A 22,484-nucleotide genomic window follows, 5' to 3' on the forward strand; every position below is an offset into this window, starting at 1 on the left:
CAGTGACACTTCATATACACTGCATCTGTTTGCAATGGATACTTCAAAGGAGGCCAGCAGCAGAAAGGAACATATCGGACTAAATCTCGGCGGCGAGCTTCTAAGATGGCGGCCCGCACACGTGGCATTTATTCTGTGGAGCCACCGCGATATTAGATGTGGCGGCTCATTTACACGGATGGGGCAGACCGCACCCACCACCCCCACCCCCACCCAATGACGTGGAGGGAGCAGGACCTCCATCCCCGGCAACGGCATCCGGCACCACTGCGCAGGCGCGGTGCCATTTTTAAAGGGCTTCAAGCCCTTCCATTGCATTTGAATTTTTAAAGTTATATACATGATAAAATTAAAGTTAAAAATTTAATAAAAGAATCAAGCCCCTCTCCCACCCCCCACTGACTAAAGAATTTATTCATTGCCCTCTCCCCCCAAAAAAAAACTTATCTTGCAATCCCGATCTCCCCCCCCCCCCGAAGGTTATTAACTTTCACCTTGAACCCCTTCCCACCATCCCCTCCACCAATCGCAATAATTTTTCCCTTTCCCCCGCACTGCCCTGAAAACTTACCTCCTCCCCCTCCCCACCAGTGTTCTGCCATACTTTACTGGTCAGGGATTGGACGGAGCGGGAGTGCTGGCCACCGACCATAATATGCGAGCAGGACGGCCGGCAGGCACGATGAGGTAAGTAATTATGCGTTCATTAGCATCCAATAGAATATTTAAATTTTGGCCCTGTCGATGAGTGGCAGGGATCTGCCACAAGGCCTCACCATTGCCGGTAATATGGGGCGGGCCCCTCCTGGCATCAATGCCCATGGCGGGCCTCTCCTGGAGGCATTTTCCAGGGGTTCCCCACCATGGCACCCGACATCGGGGGCCAGCAAAATTCAACCCATCGCCTGCTGATTAACCCTTCTTTTTAATACGGACTCCCATCTTCCTGTTGTTTTATTTATTTGTCCTCCAATGGAAATTTGATGAAAAGACCTGTTTTGTCCTAATCTATTCTTTGCAGGTAAAAATTATGGCAATCTACATGCATTTAGCAGCCCTTCCATTGTTGCTGTCACTCAGAATTGAAACTCCACAGAATCTCCAACATCATGCTCAAAGAACTGAAAACACCACAAAAATATTTAAATGAACCCGCCTCACATTACCAAATTATTGGTCCCATAATATCGTGCTAACTAAAATTGTGGATGCTTCACAATTTTTAAGTTTTTCATGCTAATTTATTTCTGGAGGAGGGCAGTAGCAATATCAGTAGCTATTGCTTAAGAGTATAGCAGTATCTCAGGGATGATAGCTGTGACCTCTGTGGGAGAAATGACTGGCAGGTTCAAAGAAAAATATTTCTGAGGTTCTGAGGAGGATAAAGCTAGAAGTGATTAAAAGCAAGCTCCAAAAGTTAAGTCTGGTTAGCATTAAGTACTTTCTAGGTTTTGCATATTTTAGTGCATTTATTAATTAATTAAAATATTCTTTGTATATGTCAAAAAACAGTAAAAATCAAAATAGATTTTTTTTGAGATGGGGCAACAAATTTATTTGAAGGATGCATAAATTATCTTATCAGTTAATCCATAAGCTGTCAGCAGATACTGGGAGTTTCCAATCTTTCAGCTATCGATTTTTTGAAGTTTCAAGTTCACATATGAAGAAATCTGAATATAACAGCAATAAAACGACTCAACTATCAAGAATGGACATTTTACTGCAATATTTACCCTATATTTCTAATCACTAGATCACAATTTTAAACATTTTAAAAAATGTTTTGGCTGCAAAATCCTTAGTGGATGCATCCTAGCTGAAGTACCAAAGCTCACCTGCCTGGTTCTACATCGGTGACCCCAACAAAGATCGTAGCATTGGAGGTTCCTTGTTTTGCATGGCAATGATGGGCACTAGTATTGCTGGACGCGCCTGTAATGTGCCCACCACCAAAAAGTCTGGCAAAATAGTTGTTTACTGGGTCCTCTCAAAAACAGCTGTATGCTGCCTCCCAAACCCCATGTTTGTTGCAGTTCAATGGAGGGCTGCTTTAATTTTCTTTTAAAAATAAAAAAATATTTCTTTGGGGGCCTGGACTACCTTCAAGGCATGGACCTCCAGATAGGTCGCACTTCTGCCCTATGGTGGGTAAATACATCTGGTCTCACCAGACTTTGCCAACTGTATGTCTAGTCTCACTGAAGACTGGCAAAATGGAACCCTCAATACTGGGGGATGCCTCACCTTTATAATGAGAACTTTGTTTGGGATGGGTAGAGGATCCATCCCCACTAGGCCAACTGGGAACTCCCACACATTAGGCTGGTGTCAAGAAAACATGCTATGCTGAATGAAGATTTTAATTCATCGCTTGGAAACCTACATAAAACTCTTAAAAAGGAAAGCTGGAATCCTACATGCAATGTTTAAAAAAACTGGCAGCTAAGATGGCCACTACAATTTGCATTGAAATACCTCACGTTCCAAGACATGGAAGTAGTGATTCATGTCTAAAAAGCTCCTATCCGAGATAACAGCTTGAGTTGGGTAAATTATCTAGTACCACTCTTGTAGCAAGACATTCAAAGTTATCTTGGAGCATTCACGAGTGAAGACGTACCTCTAGGGGCTCTGGGGTAAACACTGAAACAAAAGATCTGAGAGAGATTTGGCGCTTTTAGACTTTGGACCTCATAAAAAAAAATACTGAGAGAACCATGTGACAATCTCCCCAGATTGTGTGAACTGGAGTTTTTGTTACTCACAGCAGACAAGCTTTGAGAGCTAACCAGTGCAGGATCCCGGTGAGGCTGTGTCTCTCTCTTTCTCTCTCCGGGTAACATTGCAAGTTTCAAACCCTGTCCAAGTCTATCATCGCTACAGACGGAGACCCCAGAAAGTCACTGTCTCCAAGAAAACCCTGAACCAGGAGGACCAGCTCCAAGTGCACTTGTACCAGCCAGAGACTTCAGAACCACAAGTTCAGCCAGAAGGCGACTAAATTACCAAACCCCACAGACTGTATATTATTTTTATCTGTTCTGGACTCTAATCCAACCAAACTATTCTTCATCACTCTGTAACCTATTTGTGTGTGTGTGTGAGATTCTCCGGTGTGTGTATGTGTGAAAGTTGGAGTGTAGTTTATTATTTTCACTTAGATCGGGATTCAAAGCTTAAGTAGAATAAATATCCACTTTCTTATTTAAACTCAAGAAAACCTGTCACATAAAGAGTTAAACACTCACTGGTAAAGGCCTGCTCAGGTCTGCAAATGAAACCCGACCCGAGCCCGATAGAACCACATCTGACCCGAGCCCGACCTGGCCCGAGTACTTTCATTTTTTCCTGCGCCCGACCCGACCCGACCACTGGAATATAATCAACTTTATTGAAGAGGTTGTGCTCTACCTTGGATGGAATCGCTCACTGCAGATTAGTGTGGAGTGTTTCCCGCCTTGACGTCCTGGCTGTCACTGTGTCCGACCCGACCCGACCCGGGCCCGAATGCCAGACCCAGAAGAGCAACCTGACCCAACCCAAACCCGACACATGTCGTCGGGTCCCGTTGGGGTCGGGTCGGGTCGGGTAGACACGCTCTACTCACTGGGCTAGATTTGCTTCTCCCGCTGCTGGGAGCAGCAGCAGGTGAAAAAAATGATGGCCATGCGCTGCCATCTTTCTCATGGCAGCCCAGGATAATAAGCCGATCAGGCCTCCACCCCCAATCATGTGGAGGGGCGGGCTCTCCGATGCTGTCAATGATGTCAGCTGCCTGTGCGTAGCTTATGTAGCTGGGCAGTAAGGGATTACTACCCATCCAAAGGTTAGGAAACCGAAATCCTAAAATTTGTGGCCTACCATTTTGCACTTGAAACTGAAGAACATGAGACAGATTTAGAATCGGAAACAGACGAAGTAACATTAGCTAAGGTACTTCTAGAACAGAGGAAACTAGAATTAGAATTCCAGAAGGAGAAAAAGCAGGGAGAGTTTCAGGAAAGGGAAAAAGAAAGAGCTTTCCAAAGGGAGTTCATGTAGCTCGAACTAACTAGGGGAAGACTCAATGCACCCAGTGAAGGCACCGCTAGTGAGGGAACTACCCCGAGCTCAGGGCCGAGTGCTGAACTCTTAAAATTCTCCCAGTTGACACCAAAGTTCAATTAGGGGGATATGGAAACATTTTTTGTCTCTTTTGATGAGTTTGCAAAACAGCTGAAGTAGCCGTCAGAGAAATGGACCCTGTTATTGCAAGGCAAACTAACAGGAAATGCCCATGAGGTTTATTCACTGCTGTCTGATGAGAGTTCATCAGACTATGAGATGACCAAAATGCTATCCTGGGCGCATATGAGCTAGTACCAGAGGCGTACCGCCAAAAATTCCAAACCCTCCAAAAGCAACCTGAAAGAACTTACCATGAGTTTGAAAGAGCTAAACAACTTACCTTTGACCAATGAATATGGGCAGTCAAGATAGAGCCCACATATGAAAATCTCAGAGAGGTGATCCTTCTCGAAGAGTTCAAAATCTCGCACTCCCTTTCTATTCCCTCTGTACTGCAGTATTTTGTAGCCTTTCTCCATCTAAATAATAATCTGCCTTTTTATTCTTCGCACCAAAGTGGATTACCTCACACTTTCCCACATTGAACACCATCTGCCAAGTTTTTGCCCACTCACTTAACCTATCTATATCCCTTTGCAGATTCTTTGTGTCCTCATCACAACATGCCTTCCTACCTATTTTTGTATCATCAGCAAAATGCTGGTCAAACCAGTGACACCCACATCCCACGAACGAATAAAAAAAAATCCAAGGGGGAAGGACAGATACCTGACATGTGCTGGTGTCCTAATAGATAGTAGGATCAGAGGTCAACTCCAGCTGTTGCTATTGCACTTGTGTCCCCGTTAGACTGCTGGTAGATATAACATTGATCATGGATGCCAATATCTGGCAGCCAATATGCAGGTTGCTATCTATTCTCTCCTCTATTAGCATCAGAACTGAGCCTGTGCTTCTGTAGAGGTAGAAGCATTGACTGCTCTGTGGCTGATTCTTAGGTGGGGGGGGTCTGTTGCAGATTCAAGTGAAGCTGCCATACAAGTTACTGATTCTGCAATAAAGGAAAAGATTTCCTAATGTTGCTTCAAATGAGAGCTATAGATTTTAGAATCACAGCTGTCAGTTGCTGCACATTGGAGACTGACCTCAGATGCATGTATATACAATGTTCTTCAAAGATCTTTCTTTGCAGATGAGTACCCATTCTTCTCCTCTGCCTTCTCTGAGAAGGTGTCATATTTTCAGCCAGTCCTCACTCCTCTAGCTCTCTCCTAGTTTGTGACTTACTAATACAAAAAAAAATCCAATTCCCCACAGGTGCAAGTATCTGAGTTGGTGCATATATGTGAGAAAGCGAGTGGTACAGCGGTGATATTGAAGCTGTTGGGGGCAAAAGAACATGGGCAGGATCATGGTCCAGGGCTCCTGTGTAGCCCGATCCTCAACAACCCTGTTCCTCACCATCACTGGCATAGTCAACAAGGCAGAAAGACTGATAGCACTCTGCACACTAGCAGAATGACACAGGAAATTCTCCTGTAACTATCTTTCCAGATCATTGGTGGGCACAATTCATTTTCCATTGGCATAAAAGCAGTGTGACCTATCAAATGGAATTTTTAGGCCCATTGATGAGTGTTAGATGCAAGGCTTTTAAACATATAGATGGATGTAAATGTATTGGTGTAAATAGATGAAGCTGCTATGGTGTTGGAAGTCAGACTGCTTTGTAGCAATAAATAAATTCTTCATCTCACTCCAATTTAGTATTGATACACTACAAATAACAATTTACAATACATTGCCTTTTAAATCTTTTACTCAAATAAAAACACACTAGATTTTGCTGGCCTATTTTGGCTGCATGCAGTAGGCTTACTTTTAAACTTCGATACATAATTCTGTACACATTATTACGTTAAAATTAGTGCCTGTATTAATTAATATGTTTGCAGTCACTGACCAACAGTTACTCACTATACCTGTCAGTACCTTCTAATGTTGCATAACAATGACAAACTAAAAATAATCACAGCTTATAATATTTGTGCAGTTTATTTTTAAGACCATCATTATTCTAGGTTGTCAAATAGTCATTCTGTCACTTCTAAATTTGTGAAATGTATGAGACTATTATGATATATGACCCTAACCACGCCATCCAAGATTCAAAGTGACTAATGATATCAATATTGCCACAATTGTTGTTGTTCTTGCCACATTGGAGGGCTATCAACATCTTTCATTGACATCAAAGCATTGTTTTAAAATCATATCTGTTATGAACATTGGGCTACTTTGTTCAGTATATTAATATGGGAGTATTGCCTATAAATATACTGTTGGAACATTTCCTGTCTCAAGAGCCAAATAACAAATTGAATCCGGCTTGACAGATTACCCTCCAGATATATTTACTGCTTTATATAATAAGATCACTTCAAAGTATTCTTGGCAATTAAATTTTAGATTTATTTTTTGTACAATACTTTTTTTCTTCGCAAAGAAAAGTTATATGAAATCACCTGGGAACTCCAACACTTACCTTTAGGAGAGACATTAAAAACTAAATGATTTTTTATAAAATTTAAATGATTCTTTACTATAAATTCAATGGGATGTTTACACCCTCCCCCCACCCCCCGCCAAGTTATCAAATAATCTTGACTAAAATTCTCCAAGAAACTTACTTCATTGTCGTTCTGGTGTCTGGCTTGAAGTTCTTTAAAACTGACTTCAATATCTTCAACAATTTTCTCAGCTTGTGTAACCTTCTTTAAAACACTTTCTTTCTTCTTATTGGCACTGTTTTTAACTCGAACCAGTCCTTCAGCCTCTTGTTTAGCTTTAGCCTGTATTTGGAAAACAGCACCATTGTACAATCAGATTTACTCACATCTGTGAAATATGTAATTGACCTTTAAAAGACTATTTTCAAACATTTATGCTTTATGAGCATTGTAAGTGATTTCAGAGATACGTCAATGCAAAACTAGTAGCATAACTCAGTAGTAATGTCAACAAACTTAGTGCAGATTGCATTTTGATGAAAAGTGTGAACCAGCTCCAGGAAGTAGCCTCACAAAGCTCATGTTTCATACTGGCTGCAGCTTAACTGCAGGCCAGGCCAAAGTCCAGTTTAAAAAATTCAGGCAATTCATTATTTTTAATGATTTAAGATATTAGCAGAAGACTAGTAGGTCCCTTAGATGCCACAGAACTCCAATGTTTTTGGGCAGAAAGTGAGGCAGAGGCTGCAAATAAAGTTTGCAACAAACAGCCTTACATCACACTCGACTGGTAGCATTCTCAGACTGGTAACTGGTAACCAGCACTGAAGATGCATAACTCATTTGGGAGTTATTGGTCATTCATTGATATATGCACTTATTGTATCTCAGTGCAGGTAAAGAGATATTTCTTTCTGCAGGCATTAAAAGCATCCATTTTTAGTGCAGGCAACAACAATGTCTTACAACGGTATCGGAGGTCCTTTACCTGAAGCTTTGTTCGCAGTACCATTACTTCTTTGATTTTTTTCTTTAATTTTCCTATCTCACCCTATGGATTAAAAAAAACATATTTAAAAATGGATTGTAAATAGTCTTATCCAACTGCAATGGAATGTCAATGGCAGCAACACTCATTTCTTGAAATTACTGAAGCCTGTCTACTAAAACTTAATGCATCATCAGTGTATAGACATAGTCTGCTTATGTAGTGGATGATCATATAAATGCAACAGCCCTGATTGTCACGCACACTTTAGTTGATGACAGTGCTGTTGAGAATAAAAATAACTTCAACAGTCGCTAAAAGATATTGCTGCTGCAAGTCGATCCCATGATGTGCTAGATTCCAGGCGATATGAATGTTGACATGAAGCTTACTCTCAAACTTGGTGAGTGGGCCTGACTGTAGCAGGGCATGGAACAGACAATGATATAGCCCACTGATTTTTCGAGGAAGGTACTGGCTACAATTGATAAATATTTTTCTTTATTTGTTCATGGGTTTCACGGGCAAGGCCAGCATTTATTGCCCATCCCAATTGCCCATGAAAAGGTGGATGGTGAGCCGCCATCTTGAAATGCTGCAGTCCATGTGATGTAGATATACCCACAGTGCTGTCAGGGAGGGAGTTCCAGGATTTTGACCCAACGACACTGAAGAAATAGTGATGTATTTCCAAGTCAGGATGGTGTATGTCTTGGAGGGTAACTTGTAACTGGTAGTGTTCCCGTGCAATTGCTGACCTTGTTCTTCTAGAATTTTAGAACATTACAGCGCAGTACAGGCCCTTCGGCCCTCGATGTTGCGCCGACCTGTGAAACCATCTGACCTACACTATTCCATTTTCATCCATATGTCTATCCAATGACCACTTAAATGCCCTTAAAGTTGGCGAGTCTACTACTGTTGCAGGCAGGGCGTTCCACGCCCCTACTACTCTCTGTGTAAAGAAACTCCCTCTGACATCTGTCCTATATCTATCACCCCTCAACTTAAAGCTATGTCCCCTCGTGTTTGCCATCACCATCCGAGGAAAAAGACTCTCACTATCCGCCCTATCTAACCCTCTGATTATCTTATATGTCTCTATTAAGTCACCTCTCCTCCTCCTTCTCTCCAATGAAAACAACCTCAAGTCCCTCAGCCTTTCCTCGTAAGACCTTCCCTCCATACCAGACAACATCCTAGTAAATCTCCTCTGCACCCTTTCCAAAGCTTCATCCTTCCTATAATGCGGTGACCAGAACTGCACGCAATACTCCAGGTGCAGCCTCACCAGAGTTTTGTACAGCTGCAGCATGACCTCGTGGCTCCGAAACTCGATCCCCCTACTAATAAAAGCTAACACACCATATGCCTTCTTAACAGCCCTATTAACCTGGGTAGCAACTTTCAGGGATTTATGTACCTGGACACCAAGATCTCTCTGTTCATCTACACTACCAAGAATCTTCCCATTAGCCCAGTACTCTGCATTCCTGTTACTCCTTCCAAAGTGAATCACCTCACACTTTTCCGCATTAAACTCCATTTGCCATCTCTCAGCCCAGCTCTGCAGCCTATCTATGTCCCTCTGTACCCTACAACATCCTTCGGCACTATCCACAACTCCACCGACCTTCGTGTCATCCGCAAATTTACTAACCCACCCTTCTACACCCTCTTCCAGGTCATTTATAAAAATGACAAACAGCAGTGGCCCCAAAACAGATCCTTGCGGTACACCACTAGTAACTAAACTCCAGGATGAACATTTGCCATCAACCACCACCCTCTGTCTTCATTCAGCTAGCCAATTTCTGATCCAAAGTTCTAAATCACCTTCAACCCCATACTTCCGTATTTTCTGCAATAGCCTACCGTGGGGAACCTTATCAAACGCCTTACTGAAATCCATATACACCACATCCACTGCTTTACCCTCATCCACCTGTTTGGTCACCTTCTCGAAAAACTCAATAAGGTTTGTGAAGCACGACCTACCCTTCACAAAACCGTGCTGACTATCGCTAATGAACTTATTCTTTTCAAGATGATTATAAATCCTGTCTCTTATAACCTTTTCCAACATTTTACCCACAACCGAAGTAAGGCTCACAGGTCTATAATTACCAGGGCTGTCTCTACTCCCCTTCTTGAACAAGGGGACAACATTTGCTATCCTCCAGTCTTCCGGCACTATTCCTGTCGACAATGACGACATAAAGATCAAGGACGAAGGCTCTGCTCTAGTTGGTGGAGGTCGCGGGTTTGGAAGGTGCTGTCTAAGGAGTCTTGGTGCGTTGCTGTAATGCATCTTGTAGATGGTACACACTGCTGCCACTGTGTGTCGGTGTGAATGGGGGTGAACGTTTGTGGATGGGGTGCCAATAAAGCAGGCTGCTTTGTCCTGGATGATGTCAAGCTTCTTGAGTGTTGTTGGAGCTGCACTCATTTAGGCTGGTGGTGAGTATTCCATCACACTCCTGACTTTCTTTTATTCACTTCATGGGATGTGGCGTCGCTGGCCAGGCCAGCATTTATTGCTCATCCCTAATTGCCCATGAGAAGGTGGGGGTGAGCTGCCTTCTTGAACCGCTGCAGTGAAGGAACGATGATATAGTTCCAAGTCAGGATGATGTTTGTCTTGGAGGGGAACTTGCAGGTGCTGGTGTTCCCACGCATCTGCTGCCCTTGTCCTTCTAGAGATCGTAGATTTGCAAGGTGCTGCCTGAGTAGCCTTGGTGCCTTCCTTGTAGATGTGGACAGGCTTTGGCGAGTCAGGAGGTGATTTAGGATTTAGTCGCTGCAGAATTCCCAACCTCTGACCTGCTCTTGTAGCCACAGTATTTATATGGTTGGTCCAGTTAAGTTTCTGGTCACCTCCAGGTGACCTCCAGGACGCTGATGATGGTGGACTCAGTGATGGTAACACCATTAAATATCAAGGGGAGGTGATTAGATTCTCTTTGGTTGGAGATGGCCTTTGTGTGGTGTGAATGTGACTTGTCTCTTATTAGCCCAAGCCTGAATATTGCACAAGTCTTGCTACAGGTGGGCACCGATTGCTTCATTATCTGAGGAGTTGTGAATGGAACTGAACACTGTTAGAATTACCTCTAGAATTCACCTCTTTTCCTATACAAACATATGAATTAGGAGCAGGCGATTCGGCCCTTCGAGCCTGCTCCGCCATTCAATAAGATCATGGCTGATCTGTTTGTGTCTCGAATTCCACTCCCATCTGCCCCCGATAACCTTTGACTCCCTTGCCTAACAAGAATCTATCCACCTCCGTCTTAAAAATATTCAATGACCCCACCTCCACCATCTTCTGAGGCAGAGTTCCAAAGTCGTACAACTCTCTGAGAAAAAAATTCTTCTCATCTCTGTCCTAAAAGGGTGACCCCTAATTTTAAAACAGTGCCCCCTAGTTCTGGACTCCTCCACAAGAGGAAACATCCTTTCCACATCCACCTTGTCAAGACTCTTCAGGATCTTATATATTTCAATCAAGTCTCCCCTCACTTTTCTAAACTCCAGTGAAAACAAGCCCAATGTGTCCAACCTTTGCTCATCAGACAACCTGCTCATACCAGGTGTCAATCCAGTAAACCTCCTCTGATCCCCCTCCAATACATTTACATCCTTCCTTAAATAAGGGGAACAAAACTGCACACAGTATTTGAGATGTGGTCTCACCAATGCCCTGTATAACCGAATCATAACATCCTTACTTTTATTTTCAATTTCTCCCGTAATAAAGTATAGCATCCCATTAGCCTTCTTTATTACTTGCTGTACCTGCATACTAACTGTTTGTGACTCATGCACTAGAACACTAGATCCCTCTGCATCTCGGAATTCTGCAGTCGTTCTCCGTTTAAGGAATACTCTGCTTTTTCATTCTTCCTGCCAAAGTGAACAACTTCACATCTTCCCACATTATACTCCATCTGCCAGATTTTTGCCCACTCACTCAACCTATCTATATCAGTCTGCAACCTCCTTATGTCCTCTTCACAACATACTTTCCAGCTATCTTTGTGTCATCTGCAAATTTAGCCAGCATGCCATTGCTCCCCTCATCTAAGCCATTGACATAAATTGTAAAAAGTTGACATCCCAGCACAGATCTCTGCGTGATACCACCCATCACATATTGCCAATGAGAAAAGGACCAATTTTTGCATACTCTGTTTTCTGCCAGCCAGCCAATCTTCTACCCATGCTAATGTGTTACCCCGTACACCATGAGCTCCTACTTTGCGCAATCACCTTTTTTGTGGCACCTTGTCAAACGCCTTCTGGAAATCCAAGTACAGTACGTCAATGGGCTCCTCTTTATCCACAGCGCGTTACTCCTTCAAAGAACTCCAATAAATTGATTAAACATGATTTCCCTTTCACAAAACCATACTGACTATTCCCGATTACCTTGATTTTTTCTAAGCACCCAGCTATAGCCTTCTTAATAATCGATTCTAACCCTTCCCCATGACAGACGTCAAGCTAACTGGTCTATAGTTACCTGTTTTCTGCCTCCCCCCACCCCACCCCCCGCCACTTCCTGAATAGAGGGGTTATATTTGCTACTTTCCAGTCTGGTACAACCTTTCCAGAATCTAGCCAATTTTGAAAAATTAACACCACCGTATCATCTACCTCATTAGCCACCTCTTTTAAGACCCTAGGACCTGGCAGCCTGCAGCTCCATCAGTTTGCTCAGTACCGCTTCCCTAGTGATTATAACTTCACCAAGTTCCTCTCTTCCTTCCACCTCCTGATTTACAGCTATTACTGGAATGTTTTTTGTATCCTCTATAGTGAAGACAAAAGCAAAACATTTATTCATTTCATCCATCATTTCCTTATTATAGAACAAAGAACAAAGAAAATTACAGCACAGGAACAGGCCCTTCGGCCCTCCAAGCCTGCGCCGATCCAGATCCTCTATCTAAACATGTATCTACTATTAACTCCCCATTCTTACACTCACTTTACTTACAATTTCCCTTTATAAATACCAGTAGAAACTCTTGCTATCTGTTTTTACATTTCTAGTTAGTTTCCTCTCATACTCTAATTTCTTTCTCCTGACTAACCTTTTAGTCATTCTCTGCTGTTCTTAATATTCTGACGAATCATCTGACTTGCCACTCAGCTTTGTGCAATTATATGCTTTTTCCATAAGTTTGATGCTTTCCTTAACTTCTTTAGTTAACCACGGATGCTGAGTCCTCCACTTAGAATGTTTCTTTATAGTAGGAAAATACTTATTCTGAGTATTCTGAAATATCTCCTTAAATGTCTGCCACTGCTTCTCTGTTGATCTATCTCCTAGCCTCGTAACCCAGTTCACTTCAGCTAGCTCAGCTTTCATGCCCACATAGTTGCCCTTATTTAAGTTTAAAATACTAGTCTTAGATCCACTCTTATCTCTTTCAAATTGGATGTAAACTCCAATCATATTGTGGTCGTTGCTACCTAGAGGTGCCTTTACTCTGAGGTCATTAATTAATCCTGCCACATTACACAATACCAAGTCTAATGTAACCTGCTCCCTGGTTGGTTCCATGTTCGGACCAAGGCTTTAATGAGGTCTGGAGCAGAGTAGTCCTGCCGCAAACCAAACTGGACATCAGTGATCAGTGATAAGTACTGTTTTATAGCTCTGTCAACAACACTTTCTATCACTTTGCTGATGATTGAGAGTAGCCTGATGGAATGGTAGCTGGCCAGACTGGATTTGTCCTGCTTTTTGTGGACAGGCCATACCTGGGCAATTTTCCACTTTGTCAGGTAGATTCCAGTGTTAATGCTGTATTGGAACAGTCTGGCTAGGTACATGGCTATTTATTTATTTCGAGATACAGCACTGAAACAGGCCCTTCAGCCCACCGAGTCTGTGCCGACCAAGAACCACCCATTTATACTAACCCTGCAGTAATCCCATATTCCCTACCACCTACCTACACTAGGGGCAATTTACAATGGCCAATTTACTTATCACCTGCAAGTCTCTGGTGGTGGGAGGAAACCGGAGCACCCGGCAAAAACCCACGCGGTCACAGGGAGAACTTGCAAACTCCGCACAGGCAGTACCCAGAATTGAACCCGGGTCCCTGGAGCTGTGAGGCTGCGGTGCTAACCACTGTGCCACTGTGTTCTGGAGCATAAATCTTGAATTTTGTTGCCAGAATGTTGTTGGGACCCATAACCTGTGCTGGGCACTCAGCCATTTGTAGATGTCACATGGAGTGAATCGAATTAACTGAAGACACATCTGTGAACCTGAGGACCACAGGAGGAGGCTGAGATGGATCATGCACTTGGCACTTGTGGTTAAAGGTGAATACAAATGCTTCAGCCTTGCCTTTTGCACTGATGTGCTGGCTCTGCCATCATTGAAGATGGGGATGTTTGTGGAGCCTCCTCCTCTGGTTAGTTGTTTAATTGTCCATCATCATTCATGACTGGATGTAGCAGGACTGCAGAACTTTGTTCTGATCCAGTGGTTATGGAGTTGCTTAGTTCTGTCTATAGCATACTGCTTCCGCTGTTTAGCATGCATATAGTCCAGTATCGTAGCTTCACAAAGCTGAGACCTCATTTTTAGATATGCCTGGTGTTGCTCCTGTCATGCTCTCCTATCCTCCTCATTGAACCAGGGTTGGTTCCTCTGGCTTAATGGTAATGGTAGAGTGAGGGATATACCAGGCCATGATGTTACAGATTGTGGTGGAATACAATTTGTCGCTGTTGATGGCTCACAGCACCTCATGGATGTCCAGTTTTGCGCTGATAGGTCTGTTCTGAATCTATCCTACATCGCACGGAGATCGTGCCACACAACACGATGGAGGGTGTCCTTTGTGTGAAGACGGAGCTTTGTCTCCACAGGGATTGTGTGGTGGTCACTCCTACCACTACTGTAATGGATAGCTGCATCTGCAATAGGTATATTGGTGAAGACAAGGTCTAATAGGTTTCTCTCTTGTGGTGATTCTCTCACCACCTGCCGTAGTATAGTCTGGCAGATATATCCTTCAAGGATTTGGCAAGCTCAGTCAGTAATGGTGTAACCAAGCCACTCTTGGTTATGGACATTGAAGTCCCCACCCAGAGTATGTTCTGTGTCCTTGCTACCCTCAGTGCTTATTCCAAGAGGTGTTCAACATGGAGAAGTACTGTTTCATCAGTTGAGGGGAGGCAGTGGGTGGTAATAAGCAAGAGGCTTCCTTGCCCATGTTTGACCTGATGACATGAGACTTCATTGGGTCTAGATTCAAAGTTGGGGACTCCCAAGACCACTCCCTCTGAACTGTAAAACTCTGGTGGGTCTTCCCAGGGATGGTGATGGAGGAGTGTGGGTTAATCTTCCAACTCCGAATAGAAAACGATTTAAATAAAGAATGAACTGGAGCACATCATAATCTTGCACAACACCACTGCAGTCACATAGTTCTGTGTAATCAGTTTAGTCAGCTTTGATGTCATTGACCATTGCTTATTGTGATCCCTCTTCCACTGTCGCGATTACATCACAGCATTGATGAGAATAAATAACAGGTGGAATTTCAACAGTTTCAGTGCACTATATAAAAACTTTGCTGACCCGAACAGTATGGGGCAAAATTCAACAGTGCCTAAAAAGAGGCACAGGGATCACGATGCATGATTAGCCCATGCCCATTGCGTCCAATGCGGGCAGAATATCAACTTCATGTTGCGTGCTAATTTAAATGATTGTAGCATGCAGCACAGCTGCAGGTTGTGGGGCTCCACACCACAGCAAGGGGCCCAAATTCATGCAAGACTAGCATCACTACAAACTAGTCTACACCTGTTAAAGGAGAGAGGCTGGAAGTAGCTGGGAAAGACAGCCTCACCTGCAAGAAGAACGACTAACTGGTGCAACAGGGGATAGAACATGCTCCAAGATTCTCAGATGCTGCATTGGAAGACTTTGTGCAGCAGATGTAGAAGAGGGGAGATGCCCTCTATCCACAGCGGCCCAAGAGGCCCGCCAGACAGACAATGCAAAGGGAGTGGAATCAGATAGTCATCGTAGTCAATGTCCACAGTCTAGCCCTGAGGACCTGGATGCAATGCCGCAAAAAGTTCAATGATCTCTCACGAGTAGTCAAACTCAGTGAATGCATCTACAAATGCCATATCCTACCAGCTGAGCCATTAACCTCACACGCTGCTCAATTCACGACAACCTTATCACTCACATATCAAACATTACCATCTCTACCAATCACAACTCAGGCCTAATATTCATAGCTTCATCTCATTCTCACGCACTTAGCACTGCTGCAAGCCTCACACCCAGATCTTGCAGTTTGCACACTGCCAGCTATTCAACCATGAAAGCCACATCACTCAAAGACAATGCACCGCACATATTAGGCTGGATTTTATGCTCCATGAGAAGGCGGGTCTTTTGGTGAGGGGAGCTGAAGAATTGGCGCGGAGTTATCCACGACGGAACCCGACACCGTAATGCTGGTTTCCAATTTTCTCAGAGGCGGTGAGGTTCTTTTTTTTTTAATTCATTCATGGGAAGTGGGCGTCACTGGCTATGCCAGCATTTATTGCCCATCCCTAATTGTTCTTGAGAAGGTGGTGGTGAGCTGCCTTCTTGAACCGCTGCAGTCCATGTGAGGTAGGTACATCCACACTGCTGTTAGGAAGGGAGTTCCAGGATTTTGATCCAGTGACAGTGAAGGAACGACGATATAGTTCCAAGTCAGGATGGTGTGTGACTTGGACGGGAACCTGCAGGTGGTGATGTTCCCATGCATCTGCTGCTCTTGTTCTTCGAGGTGGTAGAGGTCGTGGGTTTGGAAGGTGCTGTCTAAGGAGCCTTGGTGCGTTGCTGCAGGGCATCTTGTAGATGGTTCACACTGCTGCTACTGTGTGTCAGTGGTGGAGGGAGTCAATGTTTGTGCCTATCAAGCGGGCTGCTTTGTCCTGGATGGTGTCGAGCTTCCTGACTGTTGTTGGAGCTACACCCATCCAGGCAAGTGGACAGTATTCCATCACACTCCTGACTTGTGCCTTGTAGATGGTGGACAGGCTTTGGGAGTCAGGAGGTGAGTTACTCGCCGCAGGATTCCTAGCCTCTGACTTGCTCTAGTAGCCACGGTATTTATATGGCTACTCCAGTTCAGTTTCTGGTCAATGATAGCCCCAAGGATGTTGATATTGGGGGATTCAGCGATGGTAATGCCATTGAATGTCAAGGGGAGATGGTCAGATTCTCTCTCGTTGGAGATGGTCATTGCCTGGCACGTGTGGCGCAAATGTTACTTGCCACTTATCAGCCCAAGCCTGGATATTGTTCAGGTTTGCTGCATTTCTACACGGACTGCTTCAGTAATTGAGGAGTTGCGAATGGCGCTGAACATTGTGCAATCATCAGCGAACATCCCCACTTCTGACCTTATGATTGAAGGAAGGTCATTGATGATGCAGCTGAAGATGGTAGGGCCTACTACCCTGAGGAACTCCTGCAGTGATGTCCTGGAGCTCAGATGATTGACTTCCAACAACCACAGCTATCTCCTTTTGCGCTAGGTATGGCTCTAACCAGCAGAGGGTTTTCCCCGATTCCATTGATCTCAATTTTGCTAGGACTCCTTGATGCCATACTCGGTCAAATGCTGCCTTGATGTCAAGGGCAGTCACTCTCACCTCACCTCTTGAGTTCATCTGTTTTATCTATGTTTGAACCAAGGCTGTAATGAGGTCAGGTGCTGAGTGGCCCTGTCGGAACCCAAACTGGGTATCACTGAGCTGGTTATTGCTAAGCAAGTGCTGCTTGATGGCACTGTTGATGACACCTTCCATCACTTTGCTGATGATTGAGAGTAGACTGATGGGGCGGTAATTCGCAGGGTTGGACTTGTCCTGCTTTTTGTGTACAGGATGTACCTGGGGAATTTTCCACATTGCCAGGTAGATGCCGGTGTTGTAGCTATACTGGAACTTGGCTAGGGGTGCGGCAGGTTCTGGAGCACAATCATCAGTACTATTGCTGGAATATTGTCAGGACCCATAGCCTTTGCAGTATCCAGTGCCTTCAGTCGTTTCTTGATATCACACGGAGTGAATCGAATTGGCTGAAGTCTGGCATCTGTGATGCTGGGGACTTCAGGAGCAGGCCGAGATAGATCATCAACTCGGCACTTCTGGCTGAAGATTGTTGCAAATGCTTCAGCCTTATCTTTCGCACTGATGCAATGATGGGCTCCCCCATCATTGAGGATGGGGATATTTGTGGAGCCACCTCCTCCAGTTAGTTGTTTAATTGTCCACCACCATTCACGGCTGGATGAGGCAGGACTGCAGAGCTTAGATCTGATCCGTTGGTTAAGGGATCGCTTAGCTCTGTCTATTGCATGCTGCTTATGCAGTTTGGCATGCAAGAAGTCCTCGAGGCGGCCAACCTCCCCAGCTTATACACACTACTGAGTCAGCGGCGCTTGAGATGGCTTGGCCATGTGAGCCGCATGGAAGATGGCAGGATCCCCAAAGACACATTGCACAGCGAGCTCGCTACTGGTATCAGACCCACCGTCCGTCCATGTCTCCGCTTTAAAGACGTCTGCAAACGTGACATGAAGTCCTGTGACATTGATTACAAGTCGTGGGAGTCAGTTGCCAGCGTTCGCCAGAGCTGGCGGGCAGCCATAAAGGCGGGGCTAAAGTGTGGCGAGTCGAAGAAACTTAGCAGTTGGCAGGAAAAAAGACAGAAGCGCAAGGGGGGAGCCAACTGTGTAACAGCCCCGACAAACAAATTTTTCTGCAGCACCTGTGGAAGAGCCTGTCACTCTAGAATTGGCCTTTATAGTCACTCCAGGCGCTGCTCCACACACCACTGACCACCTCCAGGTGCTTACCCATTGTCCCTCAAGATAAGGAGGCTAAAGAAGAAAGTCCTGGTTTGTAGCTTCACCAGGTTGACACCTCATTTTGAGGTATGCCTGGTGCTGCTCCTGGCATGCCCTCCTGCACTCTTCATTGAACCAGGGTTGATCTCCTGGCTTGATGGTAATGGTGGGGGATATGCCGGGCCATGAGGTTACAGATTGTGGTTGAGTACAATTCTGCTGCTGCTGATGGCCCACAGCGCCTCAATGATGCCCAGTTTTGCATTGCTAGATCTGTTCGAAATCCATCCCATTTAGCACGGTGATAGTGCCACACAACACGAAGGACGGGATCCTCAATGTGAAAGCGGGACTTCGTCTCCACAAGGACTGTGCGGTGGTCACTCCTACCAATACAGTCATGGACAGAAGCATCTGCGGAAGGCAGATTGGTGAGAACAAGGTTAAGTATGTTTTTCCCTCTTGTTGGTTCTCTCACCACTTGCTGCAGACCCAGTTTAGCAGCTATGTCCTTTAGGACTCGGCCAGCTCGGTCAGTAGTGGTGCTACCGTGCCACTCATGGTGATAGACATTGAAGTCCCCCACCCAGAGCACATTTTGTGCCCTTGCCACCCTCAGTGCTTCCTCCAAGTGGTGTTCAACATGGAGGAGTACTGACTCATCAGCTGAGGGAGGGCGGTAGGTGGTAATCAGCAGGAGGTTACCTTGCCCATGTTTGACCTGATGCCATGAGACTTCATGGGGTCCAGAGTCGATGTTGAGGACTCCCAGGGAAACTCCCTCCCTACTATAGACCACTGTCCCGCCACCTCTGCTGGGTCTGTCCTTCCGGTGGGACAGGACATACCCAGGGCTAGTGATTGCAGTGTCTGGGACATCGTCTGCAAGGTATGATTCCGTGAGTATGACTATGTCAGGCTGTTGCTTGACTAGTCTGTGGGACAACTCTCCCAACTTTGGCACAAGCCCCCAGATGTTAGTAAGGAGGACTTTGCAGGGTTGACAGGGCTGGGTTTGCCGTTGTCGTTTCCAGTTCCGAGGTCGATGCCGGGTGGTCTGTCAGGTTTCATTCCTTTTTATTGACTTCGTAGCGGTTAGGTACAACTGAGTGGCTTGCTAGGCCATTTCAGAGGGCATGTAAGAGTCAGTCACATTGCTGTGGGTCTGGAGTCACATGTAGGCCAGGCCAGGTAAGGACAACAGATTTCCTTCCCTAAAGGACATTAGTGAACCAGATGGGTTTTTACAACAATCGACAATAGTTTCATGGCCATCATTAGACTAGCTTTTTTTAAATTCCAGATTTATTAATTAAATTCAAATTCCATCTTCTGCTGTGGTGAGATTTGAACCCATATCTCCAGATCAATACTCTGGTCTCTGGGTTACTAGTCCAGTGATAATACCACTACGCCAGTGCCTCCCCTCTGTAGCGGCTCCTCCACCGCAACACGACAAGATCGTAATTTAAATCTGTTCCACACTGTTTTGCATGAATTTGTATTTTACTTGCCGTGATCCGAACAGGCGTTTGCAATGTTATGCATGATGTGCAGCATTCACGTGCCTTCACTTTCCCATCTTTGAAAAGCTGGAGCCACTGAGGCAAGTGTCATCGGTGCCTGGAAAGGTTAGGTATGTTATCCGTTGTTACCATGTGTAATTTTTTTTACACATTGGACATTGCTGCTGAGCTCAATCTGCAGATGTGAGGGAAGGAGGGAACTCTGCAAGTGGATACTGTTGGGGGGAAAGGAGGGAACTCTGTAATCCGACATCAGGAGACGCCAGTGAATGGTGTTGCCAATGCTGGCCCCACCATGTGATGGGGGGGGGTGGCGGGGGAACAGCCGCCATTATTACGCTAAATGGCTGCCCGCAGGTGCTAACCTCACAGGCAGGACTGATGCTATTTGGAGCACCCACAGCCGCTCTCCGCAGCTGGATAATAAAATCCAGCCCATTGACACGCTTCCCTGTCTGTTGCATGACAAGGTGCCACATAACCAGAGGCAGCAGCACCTAAGTGGCAGAATACAGGCACAGCTGCATGCCTTTACCTCCATGGAGGAGATAGTGCTTATCACTATTGGAGCGGCCATAACTAAGGTAGTGACAGGACTCCAACGAAGATGACGGTTTGCTCATACGTAATCTTGCTTCTCACATCCCACAACCCCATCATCCCACAATCTCTTCTGATTTACAAGGCATGAATGGTGTAAGCATTCACCTCCTGCTTTCCACCCCAAGTATCACCACAATCATGGCATTGTCCCTTTTTCCTTTCAGATATCTGAGAACGCCCTCCTGATCCTTGTCTCTTTCTTCTTTCAGATATCCAAAAGCTGCCTCCTGGCCAGGCAGAAGTTGAAGAGAAAGAGGTGGCAAAGTAGGAAGACAGTGATGAAAAAGAAACACCGTCACACACTCCCATACTCACAGCCATCATCTCAGATATTGAGACGCTGTGAATACTTCAGAGGATAGCTTTACAGCACGATCTGCATGCAATGAGACACTAGACATGAACAGAAACAGTCAGGGCAGAGGTTCAGGGTAGCACAGGTGTCAGCTCGGCGGGGGGTGAGGTCGTACACGAGTTCTTCTGTAGAGGACTCAGCTGAGCACTTCAATGGGGGTGGCCGACAGAAGGATGATGGTCATGCACACTGAAATGCTTGGTGCATTGGCAGGCCTGCCAGAAAGCCTACGGTCAATTTAAAGGGCATGAAGAATTCCAGCACAACTTCACTTCGGGCTTTGCGCAGAGCTTGGAGCCCATAATCTCCAGCATGAAAGTGGAGGCCAATTCCATGGCAACACTTATGGACCCAACCTTGATGCAGTGTCTGATAGCTAATGTCTCAGTTTCCATTCCAGCACAAGCAGAAGCTACCCAACATCTGTGTGCTGCAGTGGAAGCTCAGGCTGAAGTCATGAAAGTTCAGCTTGATATCACACAAGCTCAGACTATTGACATTGTAGCTGTGGATGCCAGCGCTCAAAGGAGCATGCAGGGTCTAATAGCAGTCCAGTAATCTGTATTCCAACATATGTCTAGGATTGCTGAGATGCCCCACCAACACCCCTCACCCTCTGCACTTCCCCCTTGCAGTGGCTCAATGCAGCACAAAGAACAAAGAACAGTACAACACAGGAACAGGCCATTCGGCCCTCCAAGCCTGCGTCGATCTTGATGCCTGCCTAAACTAAAACTTTCTGCACTTCCGGGGACCGTATCCCTCTATTCCCATCCTATTCATGTATTTGTCAAGATGCCTCTTAAACGTCGCTATCGTACCTGCTTCCACCGCCTCCCCGGCAGCAAGTTCCAGGCACTCACCACCCTCTGTGTAAAGAACTTGCCTTGCACATCCCCTCTAAACTTTGCCCCTCGCACCTTAAACCTATGTCCCCTAGTAACTGACTCTTCCACCCTGGGAAAAAGCTTCTGACTATCCACTCTGTCCATGCCGCTCGTAACTTTGTAAACCTCTATCATGTCGCCCCTCCACCTCCGTCGTTCCAGTGAAAACAATCTGAGTTTATCCAACCTCTCCTCATAGCTAATGCCCTCCAGACCAGGCAACATCCTGGTAAACCTCTTCTGTACCCTCTCCAAAGCCTCCATGTCCTTCTGGTAGTGTGGCGACCAGAATTGCATGCAATATTCTAAGTGTGGCCTAACTAAAGTTCTGTACAGCTACAAATCTGCTGTCCTCTCTCGGGATGACCACCACTCTGGCAGTGTCCTTGCTGTTGCCTGTCAGCCCGTCAACCAGATTGCTTTTGCTATGCTGAGGTGATGCAGTCCCAAGCCAAGCTGTCTAGGGCCAGAGCTGCCCGATGTCATCCTCCAAGGCCAACTGCAGTCTCCCTCACTGAAAGTCAGCAGCCTCATGCTGCAGCCATAGGGGTAGTACTGCGTAGGAGCACTAGGAAAGGCAAAAGCATATGGAAGACAGGCAGTAAGGGAATGTACAAGAGTGATTAGTTGACTTTTGTATGCAATA

At 45.3% G+C, this 22,484-nt stretch overlaps 1 protein-coding gene across 14 annotated transcripts in view; it reads right to left on the minus strand.

The window, feature by feature from the left end:
* Positions 1-22,484, minus strand: part of LOC137369959 (coiled-coil domain-containing protein 178) — a 546,010-nt gene that overhangs the window by 348,388 nt on the left and 175,138 nt on the right. For all 14 annotated transcript variants that reach the window (XM_068031766.1, XM_068031775.1, XM_068031765.1 and 11 more), the window contains 2 exons: positions 7,570-7,632; positions 6,762-6,923 (listed from right to left, as the gene is read on the minus strand). In XM_068031766.1, coding sequence (XP_067887867.1) covers positions 6,762-6,923; positions 7,570-7,632 — 225 coding nt within the window. The remainder of the gene's footprint in view (positions 1-6,761; positions 6,924-7,569; positions 7,633-22,484) is intronic.

Source organism: Heterodontus francisci, chromosome 5, assembly GCF_036365525.1.
Source record: "Heterodontus francisci isolate sHetFra1 chromosome 5, sHetFra1.hap1, whole genome shotgun sequence".
Classification (NCBI taxonomy): Eukaryota; Metazoa; Chordata; class Chondrichthyes; order Heterodontiformes; family Heterodontidae; genus Heterodontus; species Heterodontus francisci.